This window comes from Trematomus bernacchii, unplaced genomic scaffold (genome assembly GCF_902827165.1).
Source record: "Trematomus bernacchii unplaced genomic scaffold, fTreBer1.1, whole genome shotgun sequence".
Lineage (NCBI taxonomy): Eukaryota > Metazoa > Chordata > Actinopteri > Perciformes > Nototheniidae > Trematomus > Trematomus bernacchii.
Window position 1 is genome coordinate 6,248,495 of NW_022988043.1, and position 18,583 is coordinate 6,267,077.

General features: G+C 38.3%; 2 protein-coding genes across 2 annotated transcripts; both read right to left on the minus strand.

The window, feature by feature from the left end:
- Positions 1–1,175: 1,175 nt before the first annotated feature.
- On the minus strand, positions 1,176–9,399 carry opn4xb (opsin 4xb). Its single transcript, XM_034118382.1, has 9 exons — positions 9,233–9,399; positions 7,003–7,136; positions 6,700–6,903; positions 6,304–6,475; positions 5,585–5,746; positions 4,373–4,480; positions 4,093–4,255; positions 3,033–3,179; positions 1,176–2,945 (listed from the first exon to the last, which is right to left on the minus strand). The coding sequence occupies exons 1-9, from the start codon at positions 9,397–9,399 to the stop codon at positions 2,556–2,558; spliced, it is 1,647 nt and encodes a 548-aa protein (XP_033974273.1). The 3' UTR covers positions 1,176–2,555.
- Positions 9,400–14,726: 5,327 nt separating this feature from the next.
- On the minus strand, positions 14,727–16,914 carry si:dkey-251i10.2 (uncharacterized protein LOC562682 homolog). Its single transcript, XM_034117824.1, has 5 exons — positions 16,749–16,914; positions 15,752–15,864; positions 15,491–15,600; positions 15,346–15,410; positions 14,727–15,261 (listed from the first exon to the last, which is right to left on the minus strand). Exons 1-5 carry the CDS (start codon positions 16,912–16,914, stop codon positions 15,152–15,154), a joined length of 564 nt encoding a protein of 187 aa, XP_033973715.1. The 3' UTR covers positions 14,727–15,151.
- Positions 16,915–18,583: the final 1,669 nt, after the last annotated feature.

Sequence of the window (18,583 nt, forward strand, 5' to 3'; positions counted from 1 at the left end):
TCCTATAGAATATGATGCATTGCTGTTTAATCATTAAACTATAATCTAAAATGTTGTTCAAATCAGCTCAGAAAAGACTGAGTTCTATTATGAATTAAATATATTTGAAAACCATCTAATATCACTTCCTCACTAAACATCAACAAGCATATCTTTTATGCAAACTAGGAAAGTGTGTATACTTGTAGAGCACTTTGAATAATTTGTTTGTACAACAAAAGAGTCAATGAAATTGTCCGATGCATTATCACAATAGCATAAAGGAAGGAAGGTCAGTACATGACACAGCACATTAAGACAAAATATCACATCAAATCATATACAAATCTATGTGTTTTTATACAGTGAGTACTGAAAGGTGGTCCCTCTGTGGCGCTGTCAAACTAATAATGGAACATGTCGGATAAACATGTTGCCAAGTTATTTTTTATTTATTTTTCTGTACCGTAAGAATTCTCGGGAGAGTCCCAAATGTTGATGGTAGGTAATCTGTAAAAGGTAAATTCAGTGAAATTGAAATAAGAGATAAAGTGATTCATTTGGTCAAAGGTCACACTGTTGCCTCGACAACAACACTAACAATAATCCCTGATGCTGCCTCTCACTCTTATCTGTTTAATTTGACATAATAATAAAAGATTAGGCAAAAATAACAAGCAGCCCTTTATTTGGTATGACATTCAAATAAATATGCAGTAACCTTCAGTGAGCCTTGTGAGGAGATGTTTACTCTTCCCTGTTTGTCCATATGGCAGTTGTAGGTGTAATATGCTCCTACCTATATATCATTTCCCTCTTTTCATCAAACCCTGAAATACTGGACTTCTGCTAAATGACAAGAAGAAGATAGAAAGCACACACAGATACAGATACATCAAAATATATTGTATCAGTCTGACTCACGTGGTTCAGACTCACAATATGTAGCAAGCAATATTACTTATTATGTCAACAATCATGCAAAAATAAATTTAGAGTAATGTTTACCCCACCTTAGCCAAAATAGACACAATTTATGGCTGCCTGCAAGTGCGGTTGTTGAGGAAATAAAAAAATAAAAAAACGTTGGAATAAAAATTAGCCGTTGTCATTGAAGGGTTTATGCAATACTTACATTATCAGTATAATCATGTGTTTGCTTTTCAGATTAACAAAAAGTTAAACAAAAGGTGGATTGAAAAAGTTTAATCAGCACATAAACATGAAAAAGAAATGTTCTTACCATCATTTCCCCATAATGTTTGTAGTCAATACAGCATTGTCATTCTCTAGATGTATGTATCTGAATAAAGGAGCAGCCTTTCAGGATTGCTTCCTCTCTGGCACTGAAATAACTTTATTTTTTCCCTATTGTATGTATTTGAATAATAGTGCAAATGAACTGAACTAATGAGTTCAAAAGCAACAGATGCACAAGTATCAAATGTTAAAATGCAGATGATACAGATATTACAACAAAGATGTTTCATAAGTGTGTGAAAAAATAGCTTATTTTTCCTTTACTATTAGTAATGAGTCAATAAGACTATGAATTGACTGGAGAGATTGTGTTTTGTTTCTTTAAAGGATGGATATTAATAATAAGAATAATAAGAATAAGAATAATAAATAATTCTGTAAACATTATTGAACTTTTGTGCTGTGTATAAACCGTGTTACTTGTGCTTTAATGGGACTTGGAATAACACTGACTCAGATCACTGGAAACAACACTGTAGCATTCATAAGCAACACAACAGTCATATTTTTATGAATAGGAATAATACATTGGAGCATTTGTTATAAAGCACAGTGTCCACACATTGAGCAAGACATGTTAAAGCCACTGCAAATTGTAACTTTTTTTTGTATGAGACGCTTTTGAATCTGACTCTGCCTCTGCTCTGTCGTTTTTTTCTTACCAGCAAGAGCCTCACATTTTCATTTTACCACTGTCTTGCTGCCAATACAAAGTCTGAGAGGTGCACATTCCCTAAAGCAACTACTATCACAAGACAATAATTGAATATACATACCCTTTTTACTATTTTACATCTTTAAAAGCTAAAGTCATTGTGCTAGTCTCCTTCCTAAGTTGTTATGCTGTTGCAGTGTTTGTGAGATATTTGAACAGAAAATAAACAGCAACTAGATTTTTTGTTTTCTCCTATTCCCACGTGGAAATATCAGTTGAATAAAATTATCTAATTTCAAATGCAATTTTCCCTTCAGTCTCAAGCATATAATCCATGAAGTGGTCACATAGCTGAACTAAGAGTCCAGTTTGTGATTGGCCCTGAACTCCTGAAAATATATATTTAAACCCTTTTTGTGGGATCTAATGAAAACATGCTTCTACCCATGCTGTCCCTTGGGGTGCCCCAGTCTCTGCCAAAGTCTGAAAACACAGCACATTGCATACCAGAGCCGGGTCATATTGTTTCATTTTGAGATCCAACCCTTATTACTCCAAACAAACAAAAAAGTAGAAGAAGAATATGTCTGTGGTGAAGAATCACAATAAATAATATAACTTCAGTGGAAAAACATTACACAGTCCAGCAAAGTCCAGCTGATCAAGGCAGCATCTCCACTGCCTCAAAGACTTCTGATGAGAAGTTTAAGCTAACAAAAACATTGTTCTCCATCGCCTCAACACTGTCTTCTAAGCAGACACTGTCATGGTTGATAAGACTGCTTTCAGATGTGGGACTGATGACAATTATGCGAGGGACACCCTGAGGCGATCTAGGATCATTGGTTGGTATTTTTCCAAAATGAGAATCGAAGGAGTCGCTCTTGTGGTAATCCATGATGCAGCCTTTCTTCTCGCTTGAGTCTGAAATCTCATCAGATAAACTCTGACTGCGTTTCCTGGTGAGGACCAGTAGGGGGAGGGTGGCGATGGTGAGAGAACTGCAAACCAGATCATGGTCACAGTATGTTGCATTCATGGTAGATGGGTGCTGGCAATGAGAAAAAAATACAAGTTTCCTCAATGAGATAAAACACGTTTAAGATAAAGTTACTATTTTTTTGCTGTGTTTTCTCACCTTCTCTACTGCTTGGGTTTTGGCTGAATTTCGCCGTAACTGTTTCTTATGAGTCCTGTTTCTGGAAGGCTGTCTGTACGATGGCATGCTTCTGAGGGAAGCACCGGACTTCCTTCCCAACGGCTCCATCTCAACATCCCTTAATACCTGCAGGACAAAACAGAACTAATGTGAGCTGAATTGGACAACAATTTATTAAATCAAGATGAAATCAATTCAAATCAGCATGTGATTTAAAGGTTCCATGTCATGCTCCGGTTATTACCCGTCCCCTTGTGTGTTATGTAGCTTTTTCTGCATGTAAACGGTCTGCAAAGTCACAAACCCTCAAAGTACACCCTGTAGCGAGTAAAACTCTAACACAGAAAATACCTGTCTATGCTGCCCCAGAACGCCTCGTTGGAGATTTTTATTTTTTCATTTTTTTCTTCCTGAGTATAGTGACGTAACGATACCCGGGTCCAAATGGACCTATCCGATTTGATTTTGGAACATTGAACAATGTAAATCTATTCTAGTAGACCTCAACAATGGACTCTAGAAACACTATACATTTGAAAAGAAACTGAAGCAACATAATCATAAACAAGGTTTCTATGATTTTGCGGCCAAAATTATCTTAATCCCAGTGTTGTATCTTGAATTGAATTACATTTCAAGCATTGGCCTGCAAAGTGAACGATGCATGACAAAAGATTCTATCACGTAACAGTCCTGGTGGAAGAAAATATGAATATCAACTTTTTATTTAACTTTCAGGTGTGCATTCATAAAGTAGGAACATGATACAAATTATAACATTCAATTTGACAATTTTGACCAAATTGAATAAAAAGGCATATCGGAATGAATTAAAAAAAATACCTAAATCTTTAATGTATCAATTTAAAGCCTTAAGATTACATGTATGTTTCTTCACAGATTAGTGTTAAAAGACTGTAAAAGTCACCAAGAATAAAGGAGACTTAACACAACTGAATTGTAATAGTTCCTTCTGATCAGTGATAGCCCATACAAGCCATGTTATGTAACAACAAAATGTTGGTTAAAAAAGGATTACCATGTCATGGGAAGCTGTGAAGAAGTGAGTCCTTGAGGCTGTGGACTGTCTGCTAATGATGGAGTCCCTGAGAGAGGACTCGCTGATAGAGGAGGACATGCATTCCTTTCGAGGAGTGGGGGACAGAAACCTCAGACAGGGAATCTTTTCTGCCAGAGTCATCCTTTTAAAGTACAGAGCAACAGAAAAAGCTTTAAGTTTAATGTGATGAACTATGAGTCCCAATTTATGACATCATACATGTTCAGAGACAGTTTAGGTTAAAAAAGTATATATTTACCTGTATTTGTTGTGTATAATAGCATAGATGAATGGATTGTAGATGGTGGAGGCTTTTGCTATGATTGCAGGGACGGCCTTGGAGTATGGCGACAGGATTTTCGCATGACTGAAAGAGACAGAACAACAGTAGTTTGAATTTTTTTTATCTTGTAGCCTAGTTCTTTGTTTTTTCTAGCGTGACAACAGCAGCAAAACTTAATTTTTGTATTTGTTGTAACTTAATGAAGAGTTGTACTGGGTCAGGGATTAGCCTAAATGTGCCAGCTGCCACAGAGGGGGTGTGTAGTCTATCTCATTCTGTGTGTGTGTGTGTGTGTGTGTGTGTGTGTGTGTGTGTGTGTGTGTGTGTGTGTGTGTGTGTGTGTGTGTGTGTGTGTGTGTGTGTGTGTGTGTGTGTGTGTGTGTGTGTGTGTGTGTGTGTGTGTGTGTGTGTGCGTGAGCACGTGCGTGCGTGTTTGTGTGTAACGCCACCTTTCCCCAGTGAGCAAAATGTGAATTAAATAAATACTAGTATTCGATTTCTAAGTCACATAACTACTGTACACCTCATCCTACTGTGTGTCCCAGGAGGGACATGGGGTTTAGTGAATTATGTGATAAGCTGAGAACGTATGAGCAGCTTCGCCTTCTGTTGTATGTCACTGATCCAGGGCACAACATTATATAATGATACATCAACGCCATTTTGGGGAGATTTATATCCAAATGGCCAACACACTATCTACACTCCTAAGTGTAGCATGACTGCCATGTCTGCTGAATGTTTTTTTATTTTTCAAAATGGTTAGAATAAAAATATGTGTCCACATGCATTTTTAAAAGCGAAGGCAGATGGAAATATGATTAGATACAAAATATCTACTTATATGAATGTTACAGTTAAGTATGCAACTTTTACATGAAAGAAATTGAAAATAAATGTCTGCATTGAATCTATGATCAAAGAGACCGATGCTCAATGTACAAGTGTCTTTAAATATATATATTTAGGCACATTTTGACCCTAGTGGAAATTTGGAAATCCATTTAAACTTCCGATGATGTCCTGGAAAGAAACTTGAAGCTACATCATGTAGGCTGTATATCCAACTACATGTGCTGCCTTTGTAACTCCACAGCAGATTTTCCTTTCAAAAATATTATCCCAAAATGTACAAGCACACTCAAACCATTGCAGCACAAAACTAATCATGTATGAAAGAAGTCTTACCCTGCCCAGGAAATCATTGTGACACAGGCGTACGGTGACCAGGAGAGGACATAAACCACAATGACGACAAAGGCGATCTTTGCCAGCTTCCACTCGCTCCTGATGGACCTCTGCTTGATCAGGGTGGACTTCCTCACCTGGGTCCCCAGACGCTCTACCTCCCTGTGGGTGGTAGTACAGTTAGAGAAAGTGAGACCAGAAAACAAAATTCAGGTAATGTATGTCCTGCTGAACAATTAGGATATGATCTTTAACAAGACCAATCTCAGCCCAAAAAGAAGTTATTAAAGCTGAAAGACAAACCAAAAGAAGCATTCATATTTATAAGAATTCACTTCTGGTGAAAGTAGTTGGGGGTTTATAAAGATATATATATTATGCGTACTCATATGTGTGCACATTAATTATACACCTTAACCTTACATCTTTTGTTTTACACAGATAATCTGCCTTTCCTGTGTTGTATAGCCCATCATTATGTATCACCTATCAAGCTAACTACTACAGTATTTACCACATACAAATTCACCTAACGTGCCATTTTTTAAACACACATTCCTTTTCACATATGGTACTGATAAAAACAGTTGAAATTATTTAAGTGTGGTATTTAGTCATTTTGGAGTGTTATCACAATAATTTATATTGCATGTATCTCCACCTACATAAACTCAAAAAACACAACATACACACTCCTGCTGATATAAGAGTTACAGTACCTGCCAGTCTGCCGTACAGCCAGAAACATGAAGATATAACAGTACAGGATAATCCCCAGTGGAATAAAGAAAACAAAACAGCACAACATCATCGTGTAGCTCCTATTGGCCATTGTGTATGTAACATAATCCCATGTGCAAGATGTCATCAGGCCCTCAGGGATATAGGAGCCTAAAAGGGATAAAGAACATCGTCACATAAAACATCAGCAGCTCTGTGTTTTCTTTCACATAAGACTTGTACTTGTTTTGATGTCTGTGAAAGTGTAGATTGAGATCACAGCAAGCCCTATGTCAGTTTTTCCTCAGTGCAGGTCATTTGCCGGTTTCTCTCAGATTATCACAGAGCAAGTAGAAGAACTTGATAGAAATAGACATCAAGGTAGCTCAACTTACTCCATCCAACAAGAGGAGCCAGACTCCAAGCCAAAGAGTAAAGCCAGACCATGAGGATGGCCACCGTGGTTCTTCGTTTGGAACTGAGGTTAATGGCCTGCAGAGGCTTAGTGATCACCAGGTAGCGGTCAATTGAGATGGCCAGTAGGTTTATCATGGAAGAAATGCCAAACAGGGCTCCACAGAAGGCATACATCTTACAGCCTGCAGAGAAGAAACACATACAGACATGTGAATTACTATAACAACAACAAGTGCACAGTAGTCTGAAGATGTTAGAAAAGAAAAGAAAAAGAGCATTACCCATCTCTCCAAACACCCATTCCTTGTAGAGACAGTTGATGAAGAAGAACGGGGACTGTGTGAAAGCCATGAGGAAGTCACTGATGGCCTGGTTCATGATAAAGTAGTTCGGCAGATTACGAAGCTTCTTGTTACTACACACACAAACACACACACAAACGTGATATGTATAAATTACTGTCAAAACAAGACTTTAAAAACACAACTGTTAGTATCATAAATATGTTCCATGTTATTTTACAAGCTGGGCTTTAGCCTTCACTCAGACTTACATTTTAAATCCCACATCAAGAAGGAACAGCTGTTCATATCCAAACAATATGTTCCTGTGTTATCGAATTTGTATTGTATTACAAGTAGGTTGGACCACTGTGATGCTCTTTTCACAGGTTTTCTAAAACAATTAATTTATAACTCTTCAATTAATTTAGAACAAATGTTTTTTTAGGATTGGTTTCAAAGCTATTTTACTTGTTTACTTGGCTATTAATGACTTACTGGTTTAGGACTGGACTACAATTATAACTCTTTGTCATTTTATAATCACACACAAAAATATTTTTTTGCAAGAAAACAATTTCATTTCCATCCGGACATTTGAAAAAGAAAATAGAAAAAATATTTATACAGCATTGCCTTTAACACAATTTCACTACCTTTGTTTATTCTTACTTTTAACATATTCTATTGTTCTTATATATTATTATAACCAATTATCTTTGCTGATCTGGTCAACTCTGTGAGAACCTGCATTAGACAGCAGTTTGATTAGGCAGTGTATTGACCTGCTGTATACCTCCACTGACGTTTTATTGATTCAACTCGGTTTCTGGGTCCACTGACTCAAAAGTGGCTTCTCTCTCATCAAACAGCAAACAATCGGGTTTTGTATGCAAGGTCACCCTGTGAATATGTGACATCTTTGGGTCTGTTTTTGAACATTTGTATGTGTATCACACTAAGTGTTCTACGGGTTTGCGCATGCATATGCATATTTCTAGAGAATATACTTCCTAGAAAATCACCATATCGAGTGACATAACACTTGAAAGACAATTATCTCCCTCTGTGGTTGTGTGTGTTTGTGACTGTGTGTGTGTGTGTGTGTGTGTGTGTGTGTGTGTGTGTGTGTGTGTGTGTGTGTGTGTGTGTGTGTGTGTGTGTGTGTGCGTGCGTGCGTGCGTGCGTGCGTGCGTGCGTGTGTGTGTGTGTGTGTGTGTTTGTGTGTTAATGGATTTTTCTTGGAACCAATAATAACATCATGTGCATTTTTGATTCAGTAAACACAAATTATCAGCACAACACAATGGAGAAATCTATGGTAATGGACAGCTGCACTATAAAAGATTCTGACAATCCCGAGAACACACACACTGACTACATGCACACACTGACCACATGCACACACACACACACACACACACACACACACACACACACACACACACACACACACACACACACACACACACACACACACACACGCACGCACACACACAAGCATGTGATCTGTGTCTTATCAAAAATGTTTACAATTTAAGAGTCACATATCAGAATGAGCTTGTGACTCTAAATGGACTTGCAGACGATGCACAATGATTCTTTTTAACATTTGGGTAAAAACACAGTAAAGCACCTTTTGATATTATATCACATGCGCCTGTATATTTGCACCAAAAAGGCTGGGGAAGTTTTAAAACATTCAATGGAAACAAATATGTTTTCTATACAATACATTTGACATTGTTTATGAGGATACAAGACAGATTTACTCCAGTGATCCTCATTCTACGTCTTTGCCATGCATTGGCCAGGACGGAGATACATGGATTATTTGAGTGGTAATCACCAGATCTTTTTGAAACCCCTTTGATCCCCTGGAAAGTAAAATATATGACAAATACTGACCCTCCCCCTGCAGTGAATTAAAGAGAGCAAAAACTTCTCAACTTTGATTGAGAGGCTTTTGGCTCCTTATTCGTAAATATACATGTGTTTCAAACAGCGACCACACACAACCAACAACACCCCCCAGCCTACAGATCCATGCACTCTGTGATTCTGTCTCTCTCTCCATGTATGACTCTCCATCCGTAAACCTCCATAAACCCACTCAGGGCTCTGAATCAAATAGAGACCCACGTTGAACATTGGTAAAGGCTCCACTGAAAAGAGCAGGCACACACAATGACTTAAAGTGAAAATCTGAAGAAAAAACACTCAAACCAACCTGTAAAAGGCAAACATAACCAGGGCGTTGCCAGTGACGCCCAATATCCCGATGACAAAGACAAATATAGCGACGATGTAGTGAGCATGGTCAGGCACATCCACCTTGTTTATGAAGCTGCTCTGGGTGTGAGCTTTCTCTGGCTCCATGCTCTCAGTGGACCACATGGTTCACACACCTCATCAGGAGCGATAACCTGGCAGGATGCAGTGGGTTAACCGGAGTGTAAACTTTGCTTTGCCTGTGTCTGGTCTCCATAGTAGTTTCATTTGCAAAAGACGTACAGCATCTTCTTTAGATCCTACTAAGAACTAAGTTGAGAGGAGATTCACTTCACTGAGTAATCCCTTGTTCTTCCAAACCATCCATTCAGTACCAAATATGAAGCAGCAGGTGATTGCTGCCTTTTGAAGATGTGAAATGTCCATATGTATCCTCCTGGAGTAAAAGCTGAAGGGATGAAAGGGGTTATTTGTGCAAAAAAGTGTTTACATTACTCAGAAATAATCTGTAAAAAAAATGTAGAATATGGAAAAACAATCCTCTTCTTTGTGAATCTAGACGACGTCCAAAGCCGTGCAGGCATTAGTTATCTCCAGATGTACCACAGGTAAAAGCAACATCCTTTCCATCCAGATGATCCCCTCCGGTGTGCAGTTCAACAACTTGTCTTCTCCCTGATGCTTCCTGTTTGATACTTAAGTTATTGAGTTGATTTCCATCCAGTATATTAAATCCCGCAGCCATTGCACAATGTCACTGTCCGTACACTCAATGCTAGCCTGCAGCCTCTTCACCCGTCACACCAGCTGTGCACCAAGCTCTAAATCACTGGCCTGTCTCTGATTGTCTTACCAACTGGAGACTCTCAACCTCTCTCTCCCCCCCCTTCTCTCTCTCTCTCCCTCTATTGGTCTCTCTTTCAATATGCCATTTTGCTCTGTGTTGCTCTCTCAGCCATGCCTTCTTGTCATTCTCTCTCTCTCTCTCTCTCTCTCTCTCCCTCTCTCTCTCTCTCATCCTTACCCACCCTCCATGTAATATGGCCCAGCCCTGAGCTCTAACCCTTTAACTATGAGATCCTTACATAACAGTCATAATGCTCACTAACACCAGTATTAACTGCCATTTTAGATCAAACTGACATGATGAAGCATGTATGTCACCTCTCATTTCTAAATGATTCCTGCTAATCTGCAATTCACTGCAACACTGGTTCTCTCACCCATGCATGCTCTGCTGAAACATCATTGTGCTATACTGTACAGTTACCATCATACACATTTAACAACCATCAGTCTAAGTAACAAGGCACACATCATGGTTCAGAACACACACACACAAGTACACACACACACACACACAAGTACACACACACAAGTACACAGACACACACACACACACACACACACACACACACACACACACACACACACACATGCACACACACACACACACACACGCCACACACACACACACACACACACACACACACACACACACACACACACACACACACACACACTGGCAAGCATGCACACACGCACGTACACAGACACTCACACACACTCACACATCCACACACACACACATACACACACACACACACACACACACACACACACACACACACACTGGCAAGCATGCACACACGCACATACACAGACACTCACACACACAAACACATCCACACACACACACCACACACACACACACACACACACACACACACACACACACACACACACACACACACACACTATCCTTTACTTCACACTTATCAAACATTTCTACCTCCCCTTTAGCTGTAGGAAAAGGTTATTCATGTGCAAAAGGGCAGCTTTAAGAAAGCTTAAAATAGCACAGAAAAAATGTACCCCATAGCCAAAATACTGTGGTGCAAATATTTTAAAAGAGCACTCAAATCAATTATAATGGCTCCATAGAAATCTGTCATAAATTTGTAATATCAGCATTAGGCACTGTCCCAAAATAAATGATATGCATCACCATGGATGAAATATAATGAACACATTAGCAACTGGCATCTTTGAAGCCATTCAATTATAGTAAATAATATGAATTGGCACTTTTAGTTGAACAATGCACACAGGGAATCTGAGCGTGTGCATACTGTCTATGAGCTAATGAAATCCAGATCGATTTAAAAGAGCAAATAAGAGGATTATAGGTCCCTGTTCTAAATGATATTCTTGCGACTGCTGACTGGACATGGAAAGGAAGCATGCTTCATCTGCTGGTCATTGCTTTTTATGGTGCTGGACATGGTGTAAAGGAGATGAAGGGAATAGAGGGAGGTGAAGAATGCAGAGCTTAGACAGAGATGGCAACTAAGCCCCTACAGCAAGGGATAGCCTTAATCTGCAAACTGTGCATGCATGTGGATCACTGTTTGATCTGCCTGTAATAATAATTTACATGATACTCCACATGTGCATGTGTGTTTGTATGTGTCTGATGTGTGTGAGTGAGTATGTGTGCTTGCATTCATGCATGTCTTTTTACATATTATACGCATGCATGTGTACTTGTGTATAGTATGTATTTGTGTACAATATCACACAGAGCACACACACAGATGTTTCATGGGATTACTGTTGCCGGGTTCAGCTGGGTGACCTAATCACAGTTGTTATGTTTGCAGTATGTCAGCACAGCAGGGAAACATACAACAGGACATCTAGTGCTACATTAACCTCAGGATTTGTTTTGTACAGTAAATCCTTATTTATGACCCTAGCCATCTCAAAAATGTAAAATACATTTATTTTGTAAACTAATAAAGTTGCAAATAAAAAAAGTTATAATAAAAGAACAGTATATTGCAAACTTCCAAAAGATTTTAAACATGGATTTTTTATGAGATCTTTTGATTACACAAACAAGGTCAAATGTGATGTTGATTTGCCTTACACTGACTGTGGCTGCAAGGCCACTCTTCATGTTAATGCAGTGTGTGCAACACGCGTGAGTTACAGAGGGATTTGAAAAAGGGGCAAGTCCTCCTCCTCATCCAACTCTGTCTGCACGAGATGACGGCGCGAGTCACATTTGACTTGAAAAGCAAATTGGACAAATTAGAAATTAGGTTGCTTTAAAGAGAACATATTTACAGGAGATGTCATTGATGTGCACATTTCTTAATTAAAAATAGCGTTCAACACGCGTTCAACATTCAACATTCAACATGCTTTGACATAAAATGACACAATTTAAAGGTCAATAGCATCTGATCATATTTTGTTTGTTTGTGGAAATAGTAGGCCTGTTGAAAAGGACATAACAAACTGTTGACAACTGTTGTACTTGTTATACTTTTTCAGAATGGAAAGCAACATTTGAAAAGTATTGTAAATATCCTTTGAGATGTATTGCCTGCTTTCCAATTGGAAAGCTCAGATTTTTGTCTTTTCCATGTTTTTATTGACTGGGGTAAAGGTTTTCTGATGTGTTTTCCTTTACTCAGATATTCAACTGTACTTTGTCCAGTTATACTGCATGCCCACGTCTCTCATCTCAGATCTCCAACTATCATCCTCTCTGTTTCACTCCACACCATCTGGATGAATGACCTTGTCTCTATGGAAAAACACATCAGTGGTGTGGGATTCATAAATTTGACCTGGACAAAGGAGGTCGGTGTTCCACATGTCCATGAGTCAATGACTATTGAACCAGCTGGTTGTGTTGGTGCTTAAATCCTGGGTTTGAATTCCCTGTTCTAGCTGGCATTTGGCCTGCAGTGGAAAATATATTATTGAGTGGTACTGGCGCTGTGACTAGAACTGCAACCTCGGGCACATAAGTCAGCTGGAGATCAATACTTCACTACATAGAGGCATATCAGTTATATATATTTACAAAGCACCAGCATGATTATCAGGTGTTGATGTATTAAGTCAGTGCAGTAGATTTATACTTTTATAAAGTTCTCTGCAGAGGCGACAACTTCCGATAACATGTTACTTGGCCCATCCCCTGACATGGACATGTAGACAGAGTGACGAAATGCTCTGTTTCAAGTAAAAGCCCTGCATATAAAATTGTATCTAAGTAGAGAACAAAAGTATTAGCATCACAATGTAGAAAGAAAGTACAAATGTTTCAAAACGGTAAAAAACTGTATTATATAATTGAATTAGAAATAGTGATGCATTAATGTGTTGAATGTTGGACTTGGCATTTATACAGCGCCTTCAAAGTCTTCCAAGCCCTCCAAGCGCTTTAAAAAATGCCAACATTAAACCATTCGCACACACAGTCATACACTGATACATATAGTCATTCACATACACACACACAAACACACATGCACAAACAAACACACACACACACACACACACACACACACACACACACACACACACACACACACACACACACACACACACACACACACACACACACCACACACACACACACACACACACACACAACCCTCTCGGAGCCACAGTCGCTGGCAGAGGTGGAGCTTAATTGATTTACATATGGCACTGTAAGCTAAATTCTACGTGAGAACTTATTTGTTGGTTTTTGTAATATCAATCTGATTTGTCAAAGTCTCTTAAATCGACAGAAAAATGTAGTGAGGTTAAAAGTTTCAATATTTCTGATATTGGAGTGGAGTAGAAATATAAAGCTAAATGATTTCTGCTGATGATCATTCTTCTGATCTGACTTATTTAGGAGCGGTTAAACCTTTTGCAATTCAACTTTATCATGCATGTATTTCTGTCATGTTACTGCTCAAAATAATTGTACGAATCTTTCGAAAGATGTATAAATCTTGGATAGAATTGATCAAATGGAAATATCCTCAACATTCACATGTGTGTTTTTTGCTGTTTATTTGAATTGTGGGCGATATATATATAACATTTGAATCCTTCGCCTGTTTAAGTAAAGTAGACTTTGCACCTGCTCCTCTGGTTATGGCACAGCTGTCAGGAGGTGCTGCATTATGTGGAGCTGAGAAATGTGAGTCAAGCAGGACATGATGAATATTGAGCTTTAAATCTCACATTCAATGTATGCCTTAAGCCTCTTTAGTATCTGCCTAGGTTTTTGTTCATCAACATACAGGGAATCTAGGTTATAGATCAAACGATGTGGAAAAAGCAGTTCATAACACGCTCTTCGATAAGTGGAATGAATTTCTGTCAATAACAACCAACCTCTCTCTATCAATCCATTTCTTTCTCTCTCTGAAATTAAAGGGATAACATTAATTTGATGAGTTTTTCTTTTAATATGTGAAGTGATGGATATTTTTTTATCATCAGAGATACAATACAGAGAAAAGTCTGGTGGAAAAAATTAAGGTTGATAACCCATTTACTAAACTTAACATACAATGCAAGTCCTTAATCATGCAGGGGTTCACCGTGTAAATCATGCACATATGGGAGTAAGAGTGTGACGTGCTTGTTGTTAAACAATATCATTGTTCTGTAGTAGAGTATATATTTCAAAAAAGCCAGAGGGATGACGCACCAGAATGACTGACCTTTTCTTATGTAATCATACATTTCTTTATAAAAACTTGAATGCATTTTGTTGAAAGCGTTGAAATGTTTTAAATGTCAGTTAATGTCTCTAAAGGTGCCCCATTTCCTCTCTTTGCAGAAGTCCACGTGTTTTATTATGTATTAAATAGGACTGAACACACACCATAAAAGGTGTGGACATGACTGCATGACACAAAATAAACATCTATAAATTATGTCTATGGCGAGGAAAATGCATTCGTTTTCACGCTTGTGGCTTGAGTTAATGATATAATGTCTGCAAAAGTGTGTATTTTTAAAGGGAGATAGTCAAAAACAATGTTGTGATTAATACAAAGCATTATACAGAGCCCAATAGATTGCAGGAAAACATTTTCTTTTCCCATGATGTTCACGCCAGCACCAGTATCATCAGGAAACATATCCCGAGGAGAAGCACAGGTTTTTCTTTAGCCATTCCTGCATTTGCTTCTGTAGCCAATCCCAGACTCGCTGGTTTCCCTGAGAAGCAGAAGATAAGGGCAAATCATCACTACAGTTTTTCTCTTTGAATTTATTTCTGATGTTTCCGCCTGCTCTACCTACCTCTTTTCAGAGCGGCGGACCTCACATTTACCCAGAAGACTGCGCGCTGCTGAGCTACTGTGGCCCTGAAGAAACACAGAGTATGAGAGCAGAAGTGTTTTGGTTTTTTGATTGAAAAATCTGAGGAAAAATGTGTTTGTTTTACATGAAGTAGACAGGGCTCGTAGAGTCAGGAGGTATCCAGCTGTATGAAGTGGATTCGCCCTTCAGGTTGGTGTTCGCATGAGTAATAGCACCTTGTGGATTCCCTGTGCACTGTTAATATGAAACACAAAATCACATCATGAAATCTCTCAGACATAAGAATGTAAAACAATATATTTTCTACAAGACTGGATTTAGCAAAGAAATCTCTCCTATTTCCTCTGTGTCGGATGGTTTGAGAGTTTAGCTACTTGAAACTCGCCTGAAGAAACTTTGTGTCCGGAGCAGGGAGCTGCCAGCTCCCCAGAGCATTAGTGCTGCCGTCTGTCCGAGCTTCCAGAAGCACACCACGATACTCTGGTCCACTGATAGTCACTGCAGGAGTACACAGATACAGCTGAGCCGGTATATAGAGTAATATTTATATTTACTCGTCATTTTCACTTGCTTTATAAAAGTATGGCTTTTAAAATAACAGATGAACAGGATATATTCCTCATTTATTGATGTATTAAAACATGCAGTAAACCAAAATTACTTGCAAACCAGCAGAGGAGTAAGAAGTTCACAATGCTGCACGATATGAGAGGAAAATGCCATATGCTTTAGGTTGTTTAATACTGAAATAATGTAATTTCTGACAATAAGTTCAAAGATATTAAAGTGTTCTCAGTCTCCCTTTTCCCTTGCTTCTTTCGGTATACTGGTAAACTACAACAAATAGCTTGTTTGAAAATAATCAAAGGAAATTACTTCCAACAAGAATGATAGTTTCTAATAATACTCAACACAATTAAGTAGGTGGGTATGAGTAAAATAACCTTGTCCAAGTTTGTTTGTGACTTCCATCAAATACCAATATAATGTTTAGCCCTGACATAACAGATGCATACACATAAAAAGTCCCTTTGTCCAAACATTTTTCTCACTACAGCTTTATAATGGCTCAAACAATAGTATCCCTTGGTTGTTCTGTAAGAATTTGAATCACCGCGTAAACACAGATTTGAGTTCTTGAATGAAGTGTGTTCCTTGTCCCAGATTAACACAAACAAAGCTTTTGTAACAAAGCTCCAATAAAAGTTTTTCTTACTATCCACACTTGAAAAAGAAATCCCTTATCATCTGTAAAAAAACAGCAATTTCTTTATAAATGTTCTCCTCCATGATTTACAACTTTCTGTCTGGTTTATTAATAGTTTGTAATGTATATGTGATGTTTTTCTTCTTATTTCTAAGAGTGATCATAGATATCTTACCAGTAATGGCCTTGCCCGGCTGAAAGGTCCCAGTGTTGACCAGCAGAGTGTAGGGCGCTGGGGACGGCTGCGGCAGAACACCAGTGTGGCGAGGCGTCATGTCTTCACAGGCGCCAGTAGGAGCCCCATTGGGATATCCAGTAGCCAAACAGAGCATCTGAAGCATAACTAACCCAGGCAATGACAGCTCCATCAGGCTGAATGAAAAGCAACCACACTTTGAGGATGACTTGCACGATGTGAGCCAAGAGATGGACTAATATGAAGTACTGATGCTGAGTCACACAAGCAGAACATTCTAATTTTCTTCAGCAATTCCTTTTCCAACCATGTAATGTGCTTCTTACGTGAATGCTCTCGTGATTTATTGAAACAAAGCTTGATTATTCTCCAGAGAAAACTAAATGGTTTAATTTTTTTTTTCTCATAATCAAAGGAAGGTTAGAAAACATTTTTTAAGAAAAGCACATGACGCATATACTCTTTAACACCACAGTCTTACATTTAAAGGTTTTTCATGAAATCTAAAGTCCTTGGCAATTATACCATCGTCCAAGTCACTCAAAGTGTTATGAATGCATATTTATTCCAGGGATTATTCATGACATGCGTGTTACGTCGTTGTGTCACTAGAGAATACGTTGACCTACTGTCAGGAGAAACACAAAGACCTTCTATTTTACCTTCTAGTGAAAACACTTTAGAAGAAAACCACTTGAATTTGTCTGATTGATCCATTTGCACTATGACCGTGGATTTAAAACACTCTTACTGAATTATATTATCACTGTAGGGAGACCACACGTGTCGTGAAAGGGATTACTTCATGTGTAAGCCCTGCCTTGACAAAACTGGATGGTGAGCATTTGAGCGGGTTTGCACTCAGGCAGTGATGCACATTATTCCCCACACAAGATGGGGGACTGTTTTCCACAATAGCAAAACAAGTGTTTCTACACTGTATGAGTAAAGCTGAAGTGTTAAGCATAAATAACATGGACTAGAAGGGTCATTTGTTCCTTTCAACCTGTTCCTCATTGTCTTCACTGTCAGCCAACATAGAAACCGGCTGGATGCAATACTAACTGAAGACCCTGTAAAGCAATCTTTATCATTAAAGTGCGATGGACTGGTTTTTCTTGGTCAAAACATATATTTTTTAAGTTCACATATGCCTTATATTTATTCTGCAGTTTCTATTTTATGTAAACATATACCAAGTCTCTAAATCAGTACAAAAAATCCCTTTACAATTCCTTTTCTTTGAGCTTAAAGGATTAGTTTTTCATTTGTGAGAGAACTTTTGAGTGTCATTAACTTTGTAATCTTCCGTTTCTCAAAAAGGATTTGGTGAATAATTAAACAAAAATAAAGACATGAAAAACGACTGAATCTCTCTTCACTTTTGATTAATATCACAGAGCAGACATGAGAGAAAGTCCGTCTCTCAGTCCAACATTTCACACGTTCTGTCTGCAGAATATATGCATGATTTATTTTACATAAAAAGGATCAACCGGTGTGAACCTGACACTAAGAGGAAGAAGCGGACTGCTCAGAGAACGCCACCGTGACATGTTCTCAATGGCTTTCACCTGTTTAAATGTATATTTCCCCAAGAGGATGGACTGTACCCTTTCAACATTTATCAGGGGAAATGTGATTTTAAAATATAATCTTTTGAGGAGCATTATGACATGATACTCTGGTCAGATAAGGTTTTGTTCCAGCTGAATTGTGAATCATTAATGGGTCACATGCTTACTGATTAAATCCCCAATGCTCTGCACAGTCATGGCACAATGTGTTCTGTTTTCAACATCAATCCATATCCT

What these genes read in the sequence shown, in the direction of transcription:
- si:dkey-251i10.2 (XM_034117824.1), bottom strand. Translation starts at nt 16,914, where the DNA reads ATGCTTCAGATGCTCTGTTTGGCTACTGGATATCCCAATGGGGCTCCT. An exon ending in GCCGGGCAAGGCCATTACTG is followed by an intron (nt 15,865 to 16,748) that starts GTAAGATATCTA and finishes GTACTCCTGCAG; the next exon opens with TGACTATCAGTGGACCAGAG. An exon ending in ACGAGCCCTGTCTACTTCAT is followed by an intron (nt 15,411 to 15,490) that starts GTAAAACAAACA and finishes GTGTTTCTTCAG; the next exon opens with GGCCACAGTAGCTCAGCAGC.
- opn4xb (XM_034118382.1), bottom strand. Translation starts at nt 9,399, where the DNA reads ATGTGGTCCACTGAGAGCATGGAGCCAGAGAAAGCTCACACCCAGAGC. An exon ending in GCTGTACGGCAGACTGGCAG is followed by an intron (nt 5,747 to 6,303) that starts GTACTGTAACTC and finishes TACCACCCACAG; the next exon opens with GGAGGTAGAGCGTCTGGGGA. An exon ending in ACAATGATTTCCTGGGCAGG is followed by an intron (nt 4,481 to 5,584) that starts GTAAGACTTCTT and finishes TGTCTCTTTCAG; the next exon opens with TCATGCGAAAATCCTGTCGC.